At 37.1% G+C, this 23,763-nt stretch overlaps 1 protein-coding gene across 4 annotated transcripts in view; it reads left to right on the top strand.

Annotated features, from left to right (window-relative positions):
• Window positions 1-18,342, top strand: part of large2 (LARGE xylosyl- and glucuronyltransferase 2) — an 81,520-nt gene extending 63,178 nt beyond the window's left edge. For all 4 annotated transcript variants that reach the window (XM_051870909.1, XM_051870906.1, XM_051870907.1 and 1 more), the window contains 13 exons: window positions 3,887-4,176; window positions 4,723-4,805; window positions 6,749-6,872; window positions 9,553-9,724; window positions 9,801-9,905; window positions 10,528-10,640; window positions 10,806-10,931; window positions 11,212-11,367; window positions 13,152-13,315; window positions 14,148-14,426; window positions 14,520-14,666; window positions 16,318-16,513; window positions 16,605-18,342. In XM_051870909.1, coding sequence (XP_051726869.1) covers window positions 3,887-4,176; window positions 4,723-4,805; window positions 6,749-6,872; window positions 9,553-9,724; window positions 9,801-9,905; window positions 10,528-10,640; window positions 10,806-10,931; window positions 11,212-11,367; window positions 13,152-13,315; window positions 14,148-14,426; window positions 14,520-14,666; window positions 16,318-16,513; window positions 16,605-16,802 — 2,153 coding nt within the window. In that variant the 3' untranslated portion in view covers window positions 16,803-18,342. The remainder of the gene's footprint in view (window positions 1-3,886; window positions 4,177-4,722; window positions 4,806-6,748; window positions 6,873-9,552; window positions 9,725-9,800; window positions 9,906-10,527; window positions 10,641-10,805; window positions 10,932-11,211; window positions 11,368-13,151; window positions 13,316-14,147; window positions 14,427-14,519; window positions 14,667-16,317; window positions 16,514-16,604) is intronic.
• The last annotated feature ends 5,421 nt before the right edge of the window (window positions 18,343-23,763 follow it).

The raw sequence follows: 23,763 nt of genomic DNA, 5'->3' as shown, positions 1-23,763 counted from the left end.
TGGGACCGTTTTCGCGAGTCGCCAAAATACGTACCAATGCGTACATATCACTGCAGTTTCCAACAGAAATGAACACTAGAGGCAGTAAAACGGCAAGCGCTTTTGATCGTTTTCATACACAGTTACAATTACGGCGTCAGATTATGGATTAATAAAGACTCATTTTCATGTCTCCTTGCACAATATTATGTTATGACTTCAAACCGCTTTTTTACCAGAGTGCACGATTTGTAAACGAATATATTTTGGACTTTGCATCGCTTAACCAGCTCCATATGTTTCGCTTTTCTAACATAACAAGCTTGCTCGGTAGCTCAGCTGATACAGATTTGTATTTAAGATGCGGAAGCTCTGGGTACGAATCCTGTGAAAGACAAGTCACGGTAAAAGAGCTCAAAGAGAGATCAAAACAAGCTAAAATGGTACGATCACGGACGCTTTTTATAATGTCACATTTGCTTTTGTTAACACTATCGGGTAGGTTTAGGTGTAGTGTTGGTGGTACGTTATTTTGAAATGCAATGAAGTGCAAATTTCAAATCAGAAACGCAGTGATTCGTATAAAAACCAACGTCATAAAAACGTACCATATTCACGTTTATCTGTTCCGGCAAAAAAAAAATGAACGCGCTTTTAGCGCCACTCAGTGGACATTTCACATTAAAACTGCAGCGATATGTACATATTGGTACGTATTTTGCGACTCGCGAAAACGTTCCCACGGGTACGTTTTTCTAATGAGACTGGGTTGTACTCACCTGATGAGTAATAAAAACGCCATCTCCGCGTGGCTTCTACAACATTTCAAATTCCTCAGTTCTCACTGTCTCTGGAAAGCCAAGCCCATGTTGGTTCATGTTTTATTACGAGCTCTGTCGCCTTCTCTTTTTGCCAGCAGAATCTCGTCTGATTGGCGTTTTTTTTTTTAAACTTCTGGAATCATAAAAAAAAATGTGGTGCATTAATTTATATCAATAGTATGTCAAATATTGTGTTGGACTGTGGGGGCATTCGAGTCAAAAGGCTGAAGCCTGATTTATACTTTCGCCTGGCTCCACAGCGTGAGCCTCTGCTGACTACATGTGCTCCTCCCCAAATGGACGAGGCGTTTATACTTAAAGGATTAGTTGATTTCAGAATTAAAATTTCCTTATAATTTACTCACCCCCATGTCATCCAAGATTTTATGTCTTTCTTTCTTCAGTTGAAAATAAATTAAGGTTTTTGTGGAAAACATTTCAGGATTTTTCTCCATATAGTGGACTTCACTGGGGTTCAACGGGTTGAAGCTCCAAATTGCAGTTCAGTGCAGCTTCAAAAGGGCTCTACATGATCCCAGATGAGGAATAAGGGTCTTATCTAGCGAAACAATCGGTTTTCGAAATAAAATTGTATATACTTTTTAATAAAATGCTCATCTTGCACTACCTCTGTGATGCGCCACGCATTACGCAATCATGTCAGGTCACGCGTGACATAGGTCAAGTCAAGTCAAGTCACCTTTATTTATATAGCGCTTTTTACAATGTAGATTGTGTCAAAGCAGCTTTACATTGATAACTGGTACATTGTTAGGCTGCACAGCAGCTCTTAAAGAATAGTGTCAATGCAGGCAGATCAAAGCACTGTTGAATATCAAATGTCAAGTCAAGTGTCCCCAACCAAGCAAGCCAGAGGTGACAGCGGCAAGGAACCCAAACTCCATCAGGTGACATTAGGTGGCAGACAAGTGGCAAATTGGTGTTAAAATGGAGAAAAAAACCTTGGGAGAAACCAGGCTTAGTCGGGGTGCCAGTTCTCCTCTGGCCAACAGTGCTTTGTTACAATTCAGGTTGCTATCATAAGTCCAATAGGATCGCAACATTAAAAGTATTTTAATGGTGGAAGTACCAATCCACTGTTCCACATAGGTGGAAGTACCAATCCACTGTTTACAAAGTGAACGTGCAAAGACTAAGTCAAACGCCCTTTACAAAAAAAGGTAAATTTTGAAGTTGGAGGAGAAAATGAGATGGAGTTTTTCACCCTAACGCGGTACTTCCACCTACATCATGCGTGACCTTTCTGACGTGATTACAGTTGCAGTGCAAGATGAGCATTTGTGGTTAAAAAGTATATACATTTTTATTTTTTTAGAAAATGACCGATCATTTTGCTAGATAAGACCCTTATTCCTCGTCTGGGATCGTGTAGAGCCCTTTGAAGCTGCACTGAAACTGCAATTTGGACCTTCAACCCGTTGAACCCCAGTGAAGTCCACTATATGGAGAAAAATCCTGGAATGTTTTCCTCAAAAAAATTTCTTTTCGACTGAAGAAAGAAAGACATAAACATCTTGGATGACATAGGGGTAGGTAAATTATCAGGATACTTTAATTCTGAAGTGAACTAATCATTTAACGCGCTTGCCATTGTACTATTCTTTGAAACAACAGGGGGCGACAGAGTAATTGTTCTCTAAACCATCAGCAAGCAGCGGTGAGAATTAAGGTACACAAATGCATATACACTACACCAAACCTACACTACAAAAGAACCAAAGAATCGTGTAACATTCAGTAAACCTTGAGATTATTACTTGTGACATTAGAACAAAATATATGGATAACAACAATTCTAATTTCATTAAACATTTTTATTTCATTTCATAAACATTTTTATTAAACCTTTATTTTCATTAAAAAGTCTTATTTCTGCAATTGTAGGCTCATTTTGTAAATGTATGCAATATTTGGACAAGCGTAAACCGGGTGCCTGTGAGATGCCGGTACAGACATACCTGCTCGGCCAGAATCGGCTCGAAGTCATGCATCTTCGGATGCGAGCCACGCGCAAAGTCACAAAAAATGCCGTGCGCACCGCCACGCAAAATGGGTTCACTTGCACTCACTCACAAGCCGCCATGAAGCCGCCATGACGTCCTTTTTGCCGCAAGCACCCAAGCGAACTCGTGTATAATTCAAGCTTCAGAACTGCTGCACTACATGGTGCTTTATGGAAGCTGAAATTTATACTGATATTTCTAAAAAACAATCCTTTTCAATTATCAACTGCGTACTAAACAAAATCTTTGTAACAGGGTTGACATTTTAAAAAGGGTTTATTTACTTGTCTTTGCAGAGTTCACTTCCTGCCATTTTCTATTTTTTGAAATAGTACATTATTTTAATAAGAGGGTTTCGTAGAATAACCTCATAATGATAGATTATATACTTTAGTTTTTGGAGTGCTCATAAAAGCATGAAATGGACTTTTCTCCGCTTGCTGCCTTTTGACATCACAGCTCAGGATAGACGGTAGTGAAGCGACTGTGTGTGTTATTGTGGTTTTGTCATTGCACATCATTTTCCTGTGGCTCTAGAGTCATTAATCACATGGCATTTACGCTCAGGTGATTGGCTCAAAGCAACCTGGTTGCAGAACCGAGGGCCCATAAGCAAAATGCAGATTTCGTATCACATGCTTCCAGGGTTGCTGTGTCCAACAGCCTGAGATGAATGTGAATGCTAATGGATAATGGATGAGAAATGACATGGTTACGCTCAGTAAGACCCAACTCTGGTTAACAGGGATGAGTGATCTGCACTCGCTTATACATGAGCACAATGCAAGAAAATCCATCAAATCGTTCTGATAAATTCAATGCCTGTTACTTTGTTCTCTCTGATCACAACCAATTTTCTGCTACTTTAATCATTCCAGCAGAGAGCAATGTGTAGATTGAGATACTCTTGGAGTCTGTCTTAAATCTGAATGACATTCACGTATATTGTCTCTCTGCAAATTCACCTCAAGCTTCCTATTTCCTTACCTCTCATCCATCCATCTCTGGGGTGTAATCTGTCAAGATCACTCGAAATAAATGAAATCTGTTGTGCCGTATCAGACGGGCGTTCCCTGCTCCTCTCCGCATGCTTGGTGGAATCTACAGAAGCACGGCTGCTGGAACGGGATGTCCTGGCATCGCGGGTTCGAGAGGTGGAGGAAGAGAACCGGCAGATCCGACTCCAGCTGAGCCAATCGCAGGGCCTGGCTGCCCAGCCTGCCGAGGGTAACTATGGCAACCAGCAGTGGGTGGCATCGGCAGACACCGGTCCAGAGGACGTGGAGAACACAGCAGAGGAACGGGCCAATCACAGCGAGTGTTCTCGCTCGCCCACCGCGGAGAAGTGTGAGGTTAGATGGAATATACATCCTGTCAGATGTGAGAATAAATCTGTAGAGGAACATACGGCAGCTTGCATGAGACAACAAAATATTAAATAAAGTGAAATTTCCAAATGAAAAACCTTTCAGAAACACTTTTCAGGCAAAAGCAGGTTTGATAAGTTGAAAAATACAGTAGATGTATGGTCCTAAATGAAAACAAAATATGTTTGGAAACATATATTTCATATATCCATTAACAATCACCTCAACACCAATTGTTTAAAACTAATAGCAAAAAGGATCCAAAGAGTAAAGTTAGTTCTGTGGAAAGCACTGGCATCATCATCATCATGTTGGCAGATGCCACTGTAGTTTGATATTTTGTATTTATTGCAACAACATTCATACACTTTTTAGTGTGGCATATGTGCACAGATTCTTTCTGGAGGGGCCGCTCCATGTTATAAGCTGTTTAAAGTCTACACAGACCACACAATGAATCACAAGAATACTTTAACAAAGCTGAAATTCTTCAATCCAGTCTGAAACGTTGGCTCTTCTCTCCACACACAGCTGATTCACGTGGCATGTGTATGTGCGGGTCACAATGCCAGTCGGGATGTGGTCACTCTGGTCAAATCCATCCTGTTCCACAGGTAAGAAACAAGGACAGCAAAATTAAGTAAGGAATAATTATACTATGGTTATAATATATTGTTCAGATGTTGTATTTCAAGGTTTTTGTCCTTGAAACACTCGTGTGTATAGGACTAATTTCTTACGCATCTCATCCCATGCCTCCACTGCTAATTCCAAAACATCATTATAGAGCTAGTAACGGAGGCTTGAGCCATTGATAGCAGACTATCAATTATCAGATTAGTTATTAATGCAGTTATTAGAGAGAGAGAAATGTCGCTAGTGAGAAATGTCATACAGCTTTTAAGTTGCTAAACTATTTTACTGATAAAATCGTCAGAGCAGCGCTGACAACGTTTCTGTGCGAATGTGTGTCCATACTGTATATATGTGTGCATTTGAGTGGGAGAGAGAGTGGGAGAAATAGAGTATGTGCTTTCCGTACGTAATAAAACTTAATTTTGTGGCAAAAAAACATGGAAATAATTGGTAACACTTTAGTTTAGGGTACAATCCTCACTATTAACTAGTTGCTTATTAGTAAGCATATCACTAGGATATTGGCTGTTTATTAGTACATATAAAGCACATATTAATGCCTTATTCTGCATGACCATATTGTATATCCCTAATCCTACCCAATACCTAAACTGAACAACTACCTTACTAACTAGTAATAAGCAGTAATTGTTAGTTAATAGTGAGAATTGGACCCTAATATAAAGTGTGACCAAATAATTTTTATAATATTGTTTGCTATATTTATTTGCTTCGTCAGTGTCATTGTGGGTTATGGTTCTTTTGCTGTTGTCGGCTGTAAGGACCTTTGAAATAACTGAAATAATGTGGCGAAGTGATATGGGATTGTAATGCGGTCAAGACCTGCGTTTCCCTGAAAATAATTGCACACCTTAAAATGTTTGTCAACCAATCAGATTCAAGCATTCAACAGCCCCATAGTATAATAGTAGATAAATAGCAATATGATGGTATATTGTGTGGTAATATATATATATATATATATATATATATATATATATATATATATATATATAATCTATGTTGTGTATGGAATCTTAAAAAAGCATAAAAGAATAACAACTGGGATTTAGCTGTTCTCTTGCAAATTTTATAATTTTACTTAACATGTATTCAGTTTGGCCTGAAATGAAATTTCACAATTTCACAGTATCAAATAAGGTTAAAGTCATAAATACTGTGAAGCACATATTGTGTCTGTAAATTACATATGAAGAGTTCAGATGCAAAAGCTGCAAAACTTCACCTCCATCAAAAATGAGATAATGATATGGAGCGAATGCTCTCCGCACATAGTATACGTTCATCAAATACTTTCACTTCAAATTCGTTCGTTGGCAGAAACCACTGAACGCCACTTCCCTCTGTCAGCAAAAGCCTCTAAGTCCACAGAAGAACCAATCGGAAAATGCAAATTGAATCATATGATTTCAATTGCCGAGTTTTTATCATGTTTTGTCCATCGTTACAGTGGCAATGACAGGATTTCGCGAGTAGCAAGTAAACACAACAGTGTTCCTTTTGCTGCTGTAAAACTGACAGATACTGACGTTTTACTATGTCTTGTTGTCCAAAGAGTTGGACTTAGAGGTTTTTGCAAAAAAAGCACACATGGACATTTCAGTAACTCACTAATAACCTTTTCTAATTTCCATATAAGTGAAATTACTGAACCTAAACATAGGAGCCTGGTAAAAATGCTCATTTACAAGAAAACATATCAGACGGACTTAGATATTTTTGCATCTGGACTCTTCATATATTGTCACGCCACAGGATCGTTCAAAATAAAGTAGTGAAACCAGCCAAAATAGTCATCAAAAATGGTGAAAACCCCCAAAAATGGACCTAAAATATAGACTTTACCTTATGCATTCATATAAAAACTAACATGTCAACATGTCCACATCTCTCTTTTCAGGAGAAACCCACTGCACTTTCATTTCATCACAGACACAGTGGCCAATCAGATCCTCAGCACTCTGTTCCAGTCATGGATGGTACCGTCCGTACAAGTCAGCTTCTATGACGCTGATGAACTCAAAGTAAGTACCTGCCTCATAATGCTCCCATGACACCCCTGCCATTAACTACCCTTGCCCTTTGACCCAGAGATAATGACCATGTCACAGAGCATCAGTATAGAGACTTAATGGGAGGTCATAAGCAGCGATAGTTTTGAAACGATGCAGGTGGCAATGACAAGTCTGAAGAATGATGTCGATCGCAATCCTCTCTGAGCGCATTCAGGCACAAACAACTGGAATGAAATACGTGTCACATGTGCTTATGGATTGTAATGAAGGGGCAAAGGTCCCCTTGGGACAGTACGGCATGTCTGTGATAGTGGAAACACTGAGCTTGTTGTTTACACTCCAGCGATCTCAGGAGCTTTCGCTCTCTGAGAACTCTTGCACGCTCCAGAGGGAGACGGAAGCATAGAATTATTCATTTCTGTTCATATATTTAAACTGACAATGCGACTCTTTTTTTCCACAACTTGGCATGCAAGTGCTGCCTTTGCTGTGGCGTTGAATTATTCACTGTCTGTTTGTGATTTTTTTTTATGCAGTGCACGGTATGCTGAAAGAGCGAAGTGACAATCAAAGAGCTTGCCTCCTCTAGACACACATGCGCGCACATATTCTAGGAGAGCGCATTCTAGTTTACATTACACTGCACACTCAAGGACACTCACATGAATGGATACACACACTCACATGCACAATAACACAACACAGTCTTTCTTGTCCTGTTTTGTGCTCTCGTCCTCCTCCCGCACTGGGTTCACCTCTGATTGTCAGCTGTTTGGCTCGGAGCCGTCTCTAATCACGCGGATTTTACATCCTGTGTCTCTGCTGTGCATAGAGACCTCTTTGCTCTCCTGAGTATATGAAAGCTAAGCTGCAGGAAATCCAGTCTTTTTCAATCAACCCCTCTCTGGCAGATTATTATTAAACCTGAGCTCAGGTCATTAAGGATGTATGCTGAAAAGATGAAGCATGCAATAAGAACTGTAGAGGGTTATTTCCATGGGTTCAGATGATGCTATAACTGCAAAGTACAGTTCAGAAGAAAACATGGAGCAGGTAATGAGCTCTAGTTGGTGATAGTGAACACGTGCAGGGTTGAAAGAACTATCTACAAATATTTTGGGGGTCTTATTTTAGTCAGCTATAACAGGTAATAGGCATTTTGGTTGACAACCTACTGTATATTTGCTTCACCCCAGAAATACATGTTTTGTATACATTCTGTGTACATTATTATTAAATCAATATCCGTGTCTCAATATGATAATATTGTCATTGTTACATTTAGTGTATAATAGTTCAAAACTGTGTACACTCTAAAAAATAATGTGTTGGCTCAGCAAAAAAAAATTATGTAAAACTTACCTCAATTTTTTTGAGTTATGACAACTTTTATTGAAATTACGTTCAACCAACAAAAGAAACTTAATAATTCTTAGCATGAACACAAATATTTAAGTTGATGACTCAAAAAAATTAAGTCGCTCCAACTACTTGAGTTGTAGCTCTGGAACCAAATAATCTTATCCATTTTACCATTACAGAAACTCTTTTAAATGTCAAACGTAACAGCATTAAACAGTAACAGGTCTTTCACTTCACTAAAAACAAATAAAAAACACTTAATATCAACATTTATTCTCTTTATCCAGTCCTATGCAAAGCATGCTGAAAATTAGAAATCCACTGCCCAATTTCCAAAGTTATCAAGACAATTTCATTAGGTTACTACAAATTAATTTTTTTTTTAACAAAAAACAGTTAATGCATAAATTTGAGTTACACACAATATTAAGTTAATGTCATTAAAATTATATCATCATCAGAACTAATAATGTTTGCAACTTAAAAGGTTTAATTAAATCAATTCATTCAAATTTTTTACTTGCAACCATAAATTTATATAAGTTGTGGTAGCAGGTCCCCTGAATTACTTTTTAGAGTGTATATTGCGGCCTTTTACTGACTTTCTTTTTCATTTGCATTGGATTTCAGTGCTACTAATACATTACAAGTATTAGTAGACTGTTAGGGGTAGGGTTAGGTGAGTTATTTGCAAAGTTACTTATAGTAGAATGTCTGTTGGGGGAGAATCAATATAAAGTGTTGCCAGATATTAAGCAGACTACTAATACTCTGCTTGTACTCTAATGAGAGTTAGTCATCATCAGAATGTCTAAAGTGGACCATCAAAGTAAAGTATTATCAAGTAGGTTTCCATATATAAAAATTACATTTATTATCACGGACATTTTTATCAATAACACACAAACCTTCCAAGACAGCACAGACATAACTTGATTTTTTAACTTGATTTATTTGGTTGATTTTAATGTAATTTTCAAAAAATAAAAAATAAATGAATGAATAAAACTATATAAATCTATATAAACTATATATATATATATATATATATATATATATATATAATATGTTGTTCCTGATTTGATTGTCTTTTGTGATGTAGGTTACGTTTTTGTGATTTATAGAGCTGGTTGATTTTATTGAAGTTTTTAGTAAAGAAGGTTTTGAATTCTCTAGGTAAAAAATGAATGAGAAATATACTTCTAAAACCAATGCCAATTAAAAAGTGGGCAGTCACTGTTCTTTTGCTGGTTTCTCACAGATGTCTCTCTCTCTCTCTTTCTCTCTTTCTCTCTCTCTCTCACTCATATTCTCTTGCTATGAATAGTCAGAGGTGTCGTGGATACCAAACAAACACTATTCAGGAATTTATGGCCTGATGAAGCTCACTCTCACCAAAGCTCTGCCATCCAACCTTTCGAAGGTCATCGTCCTCGATACAGACATCACTTTCGCCACTGATATCGCAGAGCTGTGGGCCATCTTCCGGAAGTTCACAGGTAATCAGTCACTTTCTTTCACAAGTCATATAAAGCATCAGGACAGTGAAATTTAACCCTGATGTTGTGATTGCAGAGAAACAAGTGATTGGTCTGGTGGAGAATCAGAGTGATTGGTACCTCGGTAATCTGTGGAAAAATCACAAACCCTGGCCAGCCCTCGGACGGGGGTTTAACACAGGTGAGGACATCAGCTTCCATCTGAACTCTGCTCATCAACCTTCACAGTGTTCAGTGGAATTACACTGTAAATTAGTCTAATGAATGAAGACATGAAAGGGGAAAAATGTACGGTCATTTATTTAAAGGTAGGGTAGGCAATTTCGGAGTGGCTAGCAATAGCAAGCTAGCTTTGAAAGCACAAGATCCTTTTAGAGCACTTTCCAAAGTCACACCTCCTCCAAAACACATGAACATGCACAGCCAAATCATCATATCCTTCAGAATGATTTCTGAAGGATCATGTGACACTGATGACGGTAGTAATGATGCTGAATAGAAAACAGTTATTTCAAATTGTAATAATATTTCACAATATTTCAGTTCTAATCTAAGCATTTCTATTTGGTTTGCTTGTTGTTTTGGAAGGGGTTATTCATTGGATATAATCAAGTATAAAGATATCAAATTTACAGTTGAAACTATGAGCTCCCTCCTGTGTAGGAAGGAACACACAGGCATGATCACTTCTAAATGGAGCACACTGCTTATGTCACATTTCATTTCAGTAAAAAAAAAAAAAAAAAGAGAATAGTTTGCACTGGGGTCCATTTGACAACAGGTGTTTCTTTTCTGGGCCGCAGGTGTGATTTTACTCTACCTTGAGAGACTGCGAAGGATGGGTTGGGAACAGATGTGGAGACTGACAGCAGAGAGAGAGCTAATGAGCATGCTTTCAACATCCCTGGCAGACCAGGTCCATGTCCTTCATGAACAATACAAAAACACTTTATAAGAAGAATTTATTTCATAGATCTTATGAGATTGTGCTTTGCGCAACAGTAGTCTAAATGATGATGAAACCATTGCTGAATATTGTTGTATAATGCAACAAAAATGTTATTGTTTTATGTCTTCACAGGATATATTCAACGCATTCATAAAGCAGAACCCAGTTCTGGTGCATCAGCTTCCGTGCTTCTGGAACGTACAGTTATCAGACCACACTCGCTCTGAACAGTGCTACACTGAGGTGTCGGATCTAAAGGTAACTATATTAGGAGAATGTTTAGGTATACTGGGTATAAACGACCAAACTGACCCAAAGGAATTAAGACTAATGAGTTGTTCAGAGTAAAAAGGGGCCCTTTAATTGGTTCAAGCTTTGCTTTAATCATTGCTAAATTCATTGTGTTTGTTTTACAAATTGTTTCTAATGCAAATGTTCACCCAACCTTCACATTCATTTCTTGTTATATTTCCATTTTAGTATGGAAATTATGTCTTTGAAGTTGTTTATTGCTCAGTTTTATTACTTCCTCCTGCAGGTCATTCACTGGAACTCTCCTAAAAAGCTGAGGGTAAAAAACAAGCATGTGGAATTTTTCCGCAATCTTTACTTGACATTCCTGGAGTACGATGGGAATCTTCTCCGAAGAGAACTCTTCGGTTGTCCCAGTCAGGCCAGCTCAGAGAGCACAGTGGTGAGTTACTTTAGCAGTTTATTATGCAGTATTATGCAAATGTCTTTTTTTTTTGGAATAGCATGCAGATAATGTCTCTATTACCCGACAAATGTCACTGAAATACAAAATACATGATAAAATTGGTATTGGTATCATATATTGGTCTATCTGACAGTCCTGGGCTATGGCCTGGCCTGTTTCTATCTGAGATTATATATTTAATTCATATTTTATGTATAAATAATATAATAATGTAATTTATACATAAAAAAAATACTTTTAAATCATGTTAGCCGTCATCTTTACTCCACTTCATAAATATATATCATGATAACTCTCTGAATAGTTTTAGCATGTTGTTGAATATGGCAGTGTTAATATTTTTGGTCTTTGCGGAGTAGATCTGCTATGGACTAGATGTGCTGTTGCAGAGCAAGTATGGACTTGCTACTGCTAATAGATGCACAGACACGCTGCTATGAGCATGTAAGATATGCTGCTGCTGCATAAATAGACATACATAAATCCTGTAGCAGATCTAGGCAGGTGGAGCTGGGGGAGGTGGAGGGTTTCAGAGGAACTCTGATAGCACACTGCAGGACTAGCTTACAGCAAACAATGAACCAGACTATTTAAATGTTGAAGTAGAAATCTCATTGGCTGCTGGTTCAGCAGAGGCCAATCAGCTTGTACCATGCGGTAATGATGTGATTGCTTGATAAATGCATGTAAAGGACCTATCAGCCTGCGCCTTCTAGAGTTTTATGACTGAACTAGATATTTAATGTCATTTATATATTATATATTTTAAAAGGAACTGTACATCTCGTAATTGCCGCTTTATATCACACTCTTCTGACTTTCTCACAACTGCAAATTTACTTCTCACAGTAGTAATTTTCCATCTCAATAATATTTAATTTATATTAAGTTTAAATTAACTTTCTCACTTCTCACATTAACCGCTTTTATTTTATTTTTTTCTGAGGCAAAAACCCATACTAGGATCTGTAAACAGCAATAAAAATGTACTTTAAGTAAAACTTTAAGTAACTTTCTTCCTGTCAGTCATTTTACAAGGTTTCACGCAAAGCTATTTTGCTAGCATTGCTTTTGACAACTAGCTTATTGTTCAGATTTACTGATAATCAAAAGGCACTTGATTATATTTTCCCTACCTGTGCTGCTGCTCTGCTGCACCATCTCTGATAACTCTCTGATCTTTTTGTACGGGCGTATATAGGTGCGTTTACGGCATGTCGTAACAATTCTGAGCTGTAAAAAGCCTTCATGTGCTTAGAACGTGTAATTACAATGTGTAAACGTATCATTTTCTGAGAGCTACGACTTGTACTATGTGGCCGCTGTACCACCGGACCACTGAGTTTTAAGCGGTGCTGTGCAGACCAATGTATGACATCAAAGTACTGCGAGAGCGGTTTGAAAGCATACAGAGCTTGATTTACGGTAAATACGACATGGCGTGAACGCAGTATTTGTCTTTGGAGGGCGGGGTTTTGGAAAGATGGGGCGTGTCTTCAGTACCCTAAAGCAGCAGATGGCATTACTTATATCTTAAGAGAACATGAAGACTTAAAAGAAACAGAATCAAGGGATTTTATAGTCTTAAGCTGGATCATTCTTAATAAGTAATGAATCCCCCTGTCTAAAAGAAGCTCGGCCTTGGATTTGGACAAGGAGAAACAGTATTGTAAAGCCTCAAAGGGCAACACGACCAGAGCCTGCTTGATGTTTCTTCCTCAGCACAGCTGATAAAGCATATTATTATTATTTCTTTCCAGCTTCAGCAAGCACTAGAGGAGTTAGATGAGGACGACCAGTGCTATGATTTTCGGAGGGAGCGAATCATGGTGCACAGGGTGCATCTGTACTTCCTGCAGTATGAATACACACCTACAGATGATGGCACGGACATCACACTGGTCGCACAGCTCTCTATGGACAGGTGAGGATGACAGACTGTCTGAACGAATCTGCAGACACGTTTGGGCCACTCATGCCAATGCAATTTAATTACAGAAGTGTCATTGTCATGTTTAATGAACCCTGTGTGACACTTTGATTGAAATGGGAAAAGATTACTACAGCATTGCAAGTTAATAACATCTTCAAAACATGTTGAACCCTATGTTATTTTCAAATAGACTTTATTTTAAGGTTGCTGATTTAAAAAATAAATAAAAAATAAATAAAAAAAAAATCTTTATAATCTTCAAAAGTCTTCATTCAGAGCCCAAAAAAGTATAAAAGTGCTCAGTGCATACACAAAAAGTAATAATAATAATAATTAATGATAACATATTTTGCTATTTGTGATTTAATTCAATTAATTAATTGACATGACATGTATTTAATTTGATTAAAAATGAATTTGATTAAAGGCCCGCTTTCTTTTTTTCTGTTTGGGTTATGTGTAAAATTAATTATAGTAAAATAAAATAATAGTCTATTATTTTCAGAGTTTTTTAGTTCTCCCCAATGAGCTATTTAAAACAAAGTCAGGCTTTCTTTGATACCATTGAAACCTCTGTTTTCCCATAAAGCAGTCTTGCCATTTTCACAAAGATGATTGTTATGCAGCATAGCAACGTTGTTTGTGTTTGAAACAAGTATCAACTGGATAAGTTTGACTTAGAGAAGATCAGAACATACCGTGCTAGTAATACTGAAAGCTTGCCCTGCAGGTTTAAAAAAATGTATCACAAAGAGCCCATAATCTTGCCTCACTTCAATTACTGCCCAAAATTTCACCAGAGACACTTTATATTTGTCCACAGACTGCAGATGCTGGAGGCGATCTGTAAACACTGGGAGGGCCCCATTAGTTTGGCCCTCTACATGTCTGATGCCGAGGCCCAACAGTTCCTGCGCTACGCTCAGGCCTCCGAAGTCCTCAAAAACCGCAAGAATGTGGGCTATCATATCGTTTATAAGGAGGGTCAGTTCTACCCTGTCAATCTGGTACGCAATGTGGCGCTCCACAATGTCAACACACCCTACGTTTTTCTGACTGATGTAGATTTTCTGCCCATGTACGGCCTCTACGAATACCTCAGGTAAGCCTCAGGGCTGTTAGGAATAATCTGTTAATATAATGGATACATTTCTATATTACATCTTTGTTTTTGTTTTTTTACTTTTCCCTGTAGAAGAAGTATAGTCCAACTGGACATGGCCAATACCAAGAAGGCTCTGGTTGTGCCCGCCTTTGAGACGTTGAGATATCGCCTTTCCTTCCCTAAATCTAAGGCCGAGCTGCTGTCTATGCTGGACATGGGGACTCTCTACACCTTCAGGTACAGTAGACATAATCAAAATAATCATATCTCAAGGAAGTTCTTAATTAATATTTGGGTCAATTACAAATAAGAGTGTCCGTAATCGAGAAAAGGAGAATTCTTGTAAAAAATTCTAGTTTAAAAGACGTATCATATTTTGAGAAATGTACTCTTTCATGTGGTTTTTAAAAACTTACCTTTTCAAAAAACATTTACATTTTTTAAAACTTTTATTTTCAAAAAACATTTAAAAGCAAACCAATATTTTTCTTACACATTCGTACACATCTTAATCTTTTAAAAAATATTCATAAATATCTTTTTTTTCAACCTGGTCTAACTTTACTTTGTCATAAAAAGGTTAAAATATTTTAAAAGTGTAACACTTAATTAGTATAGCTTTTTAAAAGTAATAATAAAAGATTATGATAAACTACTTAAGTTTTAATTTGTTTTTTGGTGGGGGGTTTGTTGTTGTTGTTGTTTTGATTGGGCTTTTTTCTTCATTATGATATCAGGACTGTATCACTCTGACCTTCTCAATTTTTTGATCCAAAAATATCAAAATGAATTTTAATTCAGAAATAGGTGAATTGCAGGAAAAGCTAATAAATAATCAAATCATAAAAATGTAAAAGTAAAATAAAAAAAAAAATGTTAAAATAAAACAATCAAAAAGTTGATTTTTTTTTTTTTTGTACCTGCATGTCATGTGACCATCAGCCAGAAAACCATGAACATATGAATGTATTGTTAACTTATTTAAATATTAACTGAAAATCTTAATGTAAATATTTTAGATCAATGGGGTTCATGACAAAAAAAAATGTTTGGGAATCCCTGTTATAGAAGATGATGTATAAAAATATTTTTGAATGAATTAAAGGATTAGTTCACTTCAGAATTCAAATTTCCTGATAATTTACTAACCCCCATGTCATCCAAGATGTTTATGTCTTTCTTTCTTCATTCGAAAAGAAATGAGGAAAGCATTCCAGGATTTTTCTCTATATAGTGGACTTCACTGGGGTTCAACGGGTTGAAGGTCCAAATTGCAGTTTCAGTGCAGCTTCAAAGTTCTTTACACAATCCCAGCTGAGGAATAAGGGTCTTATCTAGCGAAACAATCAGTAATTTTCTAAAAAAAAAAAAGATATACTCTTTAACCGCAAATGCTCGTCTTGCACTGCTCTGCGATGCGCCACACATCTTTCCAACATGATTACGTAATGCGTGGCACATCACAGAGCTAGTGCAAGACGAGCATTTGCGGTTAAAGAGTATATGATTTTTTGTTTATTTTAGAAAATGACCGATCGTTTCACTAGATCAGACCTTTATTCCTCGTCTGGGATCATGTAGAGCCCTTTGAAGCTGCACTGAAACTGACATTTGGACCTTCGACCCGTTGAACTCTGTTGACATCCGCTATATGAAGAAAAATCTTGGATTTTTTCCCTCATAAACCTTAATTTCTTTTCGACTGAAGAAAGAAAGACATCAACATCTTGGATGACATGGGGGTGAGTAAATAATCAGGAAATATTAATTCTGAAGTGAACTAATCCTTTAATAGGGCAAAAAAATGAACATCACATTATTGGCCTGTTATTAAAAGATCACACATGCATTAGCACTAATATCCATTTACTACTTTCCTGAAATGTAGGTATCATGTCTGGACAAAGGGTCATGCGCCAACCAATTATGCCAAATGGAGGACAGCCACAACGCCATACAAGGTGGAATGGGAGGCAGACTTTGAGCCGTACGTCGTCGTGCGACGAGACTGTCCTGAGTACGACCAGAGATTTGTTGGCTTTGGCTGGAACAAAGTATCCCATATCATGGAGCTTGATGCTCAGGTAAGGTTTTAAAAAAAAAGTTATGGGCCTGTTTCTACTGCCAGTTCAAGTGTCCAGTGTCCCTAACCTGTCACATTTCCTTGTTCCAAAGGAGTATGATCTTATTGTGTTACCAAATGCCTTCATGATCCACATGCCCCACGCGCCCAGCTTTGACATCTCAAAGTTTCGCTCCAGTCCAAGTTACCGCTACTGCTTGACGACTCTGAAAGACGAGTTCCACCAAGACCTTTCTCGAAAGTATGGTTCTGCTGCTCTCAAGTACCTCACAGCACAGAGGAACATCTGAAACCTGTTTAAAATGTACTTCAGCACACAGGAGATTGGCTTGGTCTAGTCGTTTGAGGCTCAACAGCCAACATGCTGCTCTGCTACATGTTACGGTGTCTAGAGGTACGAAGCTGGCCTGCTGAAATCAGAGCTTTAATTCTTCTTTTTGATAAGTCATACAGCAGAGAACTGTGAAAACCAATGACATGAGCACCACAACCATCTCAGACTGGTGGCGAAAACTCGACCAAACATTTCAACTGCTAAAAAGCGCAAAGGACATCGGTATACGTTTGCGATGACTCACTTTCTTATAGCCTACAATGAACGGTCATAACAAAGACCTTTTTTGACAATCAGGGCTTTTTCTTCACTAAAGATCTACGGCTAGTGATTCATGGCTCTACGCAGCTTTGGACCTGGCTGAAACCATCCGATGAAGTATCGATGGGCCGAAAAGGACAAGAAATGAATGAGCTTTCCAAAGACTCTTCTGCTGGACTGAAGTGTGAGGAGGCCATCAAGACAAGAGGGACATTTAAGCCTTATAATTTCCTTGTTATTTAAAATATTTAAAAGTATTTTTTGTTTTTAACGAAGACAAAACAGTCTATGAACAACGACCTACAGCCTACGTATGTTTTACAATGTAAAAAAAGAAAATCACATTATTTTTTAATTTAGAAACACTGATTTGCTTGTAGCGAAAGAAGCTTGAATGCTCGATAGGGGTGCAAGGGAGTATTTTGTGTGGTTTCGGAGGTCCCGAATGTTAGTCATTTATGATTTCGGTGAGAAACGATCAGAGCGTATAACTGCTGCATTTATAATTGTCACATAACAAATGGCGCATATTATGACATGCTTAAACATCCAGTATCATAGTGTATACCAGGACACTTTCCTGCTCTGAACTCACATCACTTTTTTCACTTTTAAAAATTTGCACTACATACTGCTACTCAAAAATGATATTATCAATTATGATTATATGATAAATGATTATATGTACATTTGCATTGAGATCCACTCAAGGGACCATGAAAAAAAAACAAAAAAAACGGAGCATCCAAGATTCTCAAGGACTAAATATTTGTTGTCAGTGATATAAAACACTTTCTGTCATTGAAAGCGGTATTTATTGTGTAAAATGTCAGTCACGTTCTGGTCAGTCCTGCAAATAATAATCCAGTGTCCAATTCAACATCAGTCACTCAAGTTATAAAAGAAAAAACAAACATCGCAAACCTGACAAGAAAGTTTGTACGATCTATTGTACCAATGTTGTGTCCCATCTTTATAAAGTAATGCTCCTCCAGGTCATATTGAGTTCACCCCTCATACGCCACCCATGCCCTTCCGCTCCATCAGACTGCAGATTTACGGTAAATACCCGTGCCTTTGCTGTGTTGCGAAAACTGGATATTGATTGTACTACTGTACGCATCAGCGGGGCCTGCAAGAATACAGGTACTCTATTTATTATTGTTGACTTAAATCAATCATATTTTTCTATGTAGGGGACAAAGTGCTTTAAATAAATTCTCCCTGTTTCTATAGTTTGTCAAAGTTCTTGTGCTTTTTATTTTACAAGTGTGCATGAGTCATGTTGCTCTGTGCCTTTCACTGAATGTTCCATTTTTGAGTTTGTTCTAAGATTTACTGGTGACTCATAGTTAGAAGGCCTACAGTACACATGAGATGATGAGAAAAAGCATTACTCTTTCTCCAAACTAATCTCACAAAGAAATGTGTTTGGGAAAGGAAATTTCATCCCCCCAAAAATGAAATTCTGTCATCATTTACTTTATTTTGTTCCAAAACTGTATGTTGTGGTCTTCTCTGTGTAAGACAAAGGTTTTTTTCTTTTTTTTAAAAAAAAAATCTTCACTTTACAACACTTTTTTTCTATAACAACAGTTCATGGACCAGATCTGTGAAGTTCCTAAAGACACATTGTATTTCAAATCTTAAAAGCATATATATATATAAACACTTTATTTTAGGGTCTTTTAACTAGTTGCTTATTAGCATGCATATTACTGGAATATTGACTATTTATTAGTCCTTATTAAACACACATTAATGCCTTATTCTGCATGACCTTATTCTACATTCTTAGTCCTGCCTAATAACTAAACTTAACAACTAACTTACTAACTATTAATAAGCAGTAAATTAGGAGTTTATTAAGGGAAAGGTCGTATGTGTTCCCTATTCTAAAGTGTTACCATAATATATCATATTATTTAAGTATCAATAAGTCTCTTCTGCTCACCAAGGCTGTAATTATTTCATCACAGATAGAGTAAAAACAGTAATATAACAATTTAAAAGAATTATTTTGTTTTAATATTTAAAATGTACGTAAAATGTAATTGTAAAATGCAAAGTGTAATTTAAATGTCATTTATTCCTGTGATCAAAGCTGAATTTTCAGTCTGAGTCTTCAGTGTCACATGATCCTTCAGAAATCATTCTAATATGCTGATTTGCAGCTTAAGAAACATTTCTGAAATAAAAAGGAGTGTAGCACTGAAACCATACTGTAATTGTTAAATTTTCCAAAGATCAGCATTCTCCCAAAAAAGGCAGACCAAACCATAAGTCAAAAAGACGAAACTTTAAGGGCTGGTAGTACTCACGCCACCTACAACGACTGGCCTGATGGGGGCGCTATAGCATTGAAAAGTATGAAATGGCTCATAACTCCTAAACCGTTATGTCAAGTTTACACTACAGGACTTTAAACGTCAGCAGATCGCTGTGCTGTTCAGACTACATGACCTGCTGTGGAGTCTTTAAGTCGTTGTGGTGTTCACATGCGACACCACAGGATATCGAGTTGGCCGACAGCTCCAGATATTTAGCATGCTAGATATTTGTCTGGCATCAGTGAGGTGTCGGCGATGCGTCAGCGAGCCTCTTTGATGCTTGGTTGAGTAGTTCACACATAAAGATTGGTGAGCGCCGATCACCCGCTGATTTTCCCCCGATCACAGCCCGACCTGTCGGCGAGCTTGTTAACTTGCAAATCGGGCTAAAAATCGGGCTTAAAATCCTGTAGTGTAAACTTGGCATTAATCATAGGCTCTTCTATCATTGGAATCCTTGGCTCAAGATAGACAAAATGCATGCTCGTTGAAATTTTTGGGTATTTTGGAGTTTTTGAAAAACCTACTTTGTGAACTAGTCCTAGTCTCTGGAGTCTGATTGTCAATTATTATCGAAAAAAAGGTGAAATTTCGATCCACGGTCCCCAAGTGCCGCCAAAACCTTCTAAAATGGCTACAACTCGCCAGTACATCCAGCAGTAGACTTTAAACATTTAAAAGACAACAGAATAATTATGAAGTTACATATAAAGATGGACTTGCTTAATGTCCTGCTTATGTAGGTCAAAAAAAAAAAAAAAAAAAAAAACACTCTAAAGTTTAGCTAATTGCATTTAATATAAATTTAAACTATAATACATTTTGATTAAATTAAGAGTGGCTGGAGAAGCAGCAGTGCAAAACAAATTGAAATAGTTTTACAGTTAAACGATCAACTTTAGGGGCTGGATATGGCCTGTGGTAGTCTAAGAACACTTCTTTAGATATTACAGAAGACTTGTTGTTACTGTTGACTGCAAATGACTTCAGCCAATCCATCTGTAAGTGGCAAGAGACTGATTCTGATCAATTGTTTTCCAAATGGATCTGACTCATGTTAAAACAAAGTTAATTCCGGCAATTGCAAGAGAGAGAGACTGCGGTAACCGGAGCCCTGAGAGCGAGCGGAGAGCTGTTTCCTGCGCTGTGTGGGCTAATGCATGTGTAATTGCCTGAAGTGGCCCTTTATGACATCATGAATCAGAAACCATTGCATACAGTGAAAGAGTTTCAAGCAGCTTTTTCAGCATTCATTCACTCTACCCAGCAGCACATTACAGGAAAGGGCATGTAGGGAAACTCTGCTCTCAGTGTGTGAGCGGTGCAGCTCAGGATGCCCCAGCAACAATCTAGAAAATGGACTCACATCAGGAAACATGCTCAAGCTTGAATAATTCATTAGATACAAGACGGTGGCAAGTAAAATGCTGTTTCTTGCTGATTCTAAGAGTCCCGGATGAGTCTCTGTTCTTCCAACTTGGGACATTTCATTTCATTTTATTTTGAAGTCTAGACTCATGACATGACAGAAGGAAAAAAATAAATCTTTCACATGTGCATCGTTATGAAATCAGATCACTGTCACAACTGGCAGACCAAGCGTGCAATTTCTCATTAGGACATTATTTTCTCTGTGGTTTTTCCCCTTCATAATGGAATGTACGTTTCTTTGGGAATTTGGCTTAATGAATTGGAACTATAATTTCTAATAATTATTAGGGAGAAGTGTTTGTTAATAAAATAGTTGAAAATATAGAAAGAACAGAGATGGAAGCTGGAATTTCTCATTAATGGTATAATCTAAAGTGATTGTGAAAAAGAAGTGCTTAACTGTATTGAATGTCAAACCTTAAAAGTATATTTTTAACACATTTCTTACAGATTATATAATATTAATCAAATAAAAGGTCACTTAAGTGTATTTAAACAGAGTGCACTTTCATGATTTCTAACATACTTAAGTACACTTAAAAAGTCAATTTTTGTAATAATGTCAAAAATTAATTAAATTATCATTTTTTGTCATGCTTTAAAGAAGTACATTTATTTTGATGTGTTGACTAACATTTTTAAAGTACAAAAAGCACTTATTTTAACTGTATTTTGTTATTCAATATTACATTTAAAGAAAATGTGTACTACATGTACTAAATAAATGTGTAATCATATTTAAATACATGACATATAAGTTTCAACAGAAATGACATTAAAGTATATTTTAGTTACCATAAATGCAATACATTCAGCAATACACTTTAACCATATTTCAAAGAAAGTAATTATGAAATTACATGTAAAGGTTAAGCCCTACTAAAGAGGGCACTCTTAAGTTCGACTAATTGCATTTAATATGAACTTAAACTATATTACATTTTATTTAATTTCAAATAAAATGCAATTAAGTGTCCGAAAACATTACATTCAAATGGAAGGTCTCATTAATGGTGTCACCACCTAAATCGATGAATTTCTCTTGTGCGAGTCAAACAAAAGGAAGTAATTCCTTCAGATAGCCTCACACAGATCAATGCCAATAGCCCACTGCACCGTTTATTATCTCTTAAGTTAATGACAGGAATCAAAACACTCCATTTATCAACTAGTGACAGCTTCCAAATATCTTCTCATCTCAACAGTGACTGCTCGAGATTGATATTGAAATCCTCATATGAACTTCAGTAATAGTTGCTCAATATCACTCACAGTGACGTTTAGCAGGAGGTCATGATTTGTGCCGTTCCGTTTGTTCCTCAGCTGTGGTCTCCCCTTCACACTCTGTGTAACACCGGCAGTAAACAAGGAACTATAGATCAATATTACCCAGATGTCATTGTGGGGTTAACAGAGCTTGCTAAGGTCAAAAGAGTCATAAAGTTTTTCTTTCTCTAATGTTCAAGTGATTTCTCAACTTGACGTTTCTGATAATGAAATTGCGTATGCTGTGCACCCTGAAACTGTGGTATTACCCATCACAAGGGTTCCCACACTTTCTGACCAATTTCATGACCTTTCCCGTGGTTTGTGGTGACTGGATTAGGACTTCATTGAAAAACAATAGAACAATTGACATATTTGTTCATAAATCATTCCAACCAGTATGTTAATCAGTTCAAATGAGTCACAAAAAACAGACAATGCAAAAGAATGGGTCTATTTACATTTGGCACTTAAAGGGTTAGTTAAAATTGTCCCAGGTGTACTAAAATACTAGGTGTATATGACTTTATTCTTTCAGTCAAACACAATCGGAGTTAAATATTCATATTATATTAAAATATTCTGGCTTATCCAAGCTTTATGATGGGAGTGAACAGTAACTGATATTTTGAAGCCCAAAAAAAGCACATCCATCCATCATAAAAGTAATCCATTGGACTCCAGGGGGTTAATAAAGGCCTTCTTAAGCGAAGCGATGCATTTTTGTAAGAAAAATCTCCATATTTATAACTTTATAAACTAGAATCACTGGTTTTTGTACGCTAGTCAATTCACGGAAGAGTGAACTTTGACCGCATGATGTATTGATGAACGCGGAAGCACAGAGGATAGAGCAAAAAAAAAAAAAAAAAACACTGGTCAAAAATTAGAAGTCTAAAGCGAGAATTTTTGCTTGAGTTTGTTGCCCAGCCCTATTTGTTTGAACCACAAGAGGCGTCTACTCTCACCCAAGCTTACGCTACTCCTACATCCTACGTCATATGCTGGACCTCGACTCTCTCATGAATGCGCGGACGACATTACCAGAAGCTAGTGAAATTGTGGAAATTTTCCTTAAAAAACACATCGCTTCACGTCAAAAGGCCTTTATTAACCCCTTGGAGCCATATGGATATTTTGTATGATGGATGGATGTGCTTTTTTGGGCTTCAAAATATTGGTTACTATTCACTCCCATTATAAAGCTTGGAAGAACTAGATTATTTTTTAATATAACTTCGATTGTGTTTGACTGAAAGAAGAAAGTCATATACACCTAGGATGGCTTGAGGGTAAGGAAATTATGGGATAATTTTCATGTTTGGCTGAACTATCCCTTTAATGCGTTTTCTCAGATAATTATTCGTTCGTGAAAGAACCAGGTGTAAATGCACTCTAAAAAGCATTTAAGAAAGATTGCAAGCGGATGCACAAACTGCTGCAAATTAAACTCAATGTCCGGCATCAGTCCTGAAGCTCAACACACAGCGTGATAAATAAAATGCAGCACATATCTGCTGCTTTTGGTGACGTGAACTCTGTTGAATTTGCGTATAGCTCGGGAATTGAAGATCAGATTTATATACGTTTTGCACAGATACGTGTTCAAGTGTAAGTGGAGCGGTTAGA

This window comes from Ctenopharyngodon idella, chromosome 18 (assembly GCF_019924925.1).
Source record: "Ctenopharyngodon idella isolate HZGC_01 chromosome 18, HZGC01, whole genome shotgun sequence".
Lineage (NCBI taxonomy): Eukaryota > Metazoa > Chordata > Actinopteri > Cypriniformes > Xenocyprididae > Ctenopharyngodon > Ctenopharyngodon idella.
Note: the sequence above shows the minus strand (reverse complement) of the source record. Positions and strands in the feature narration are given on the sequence as shown.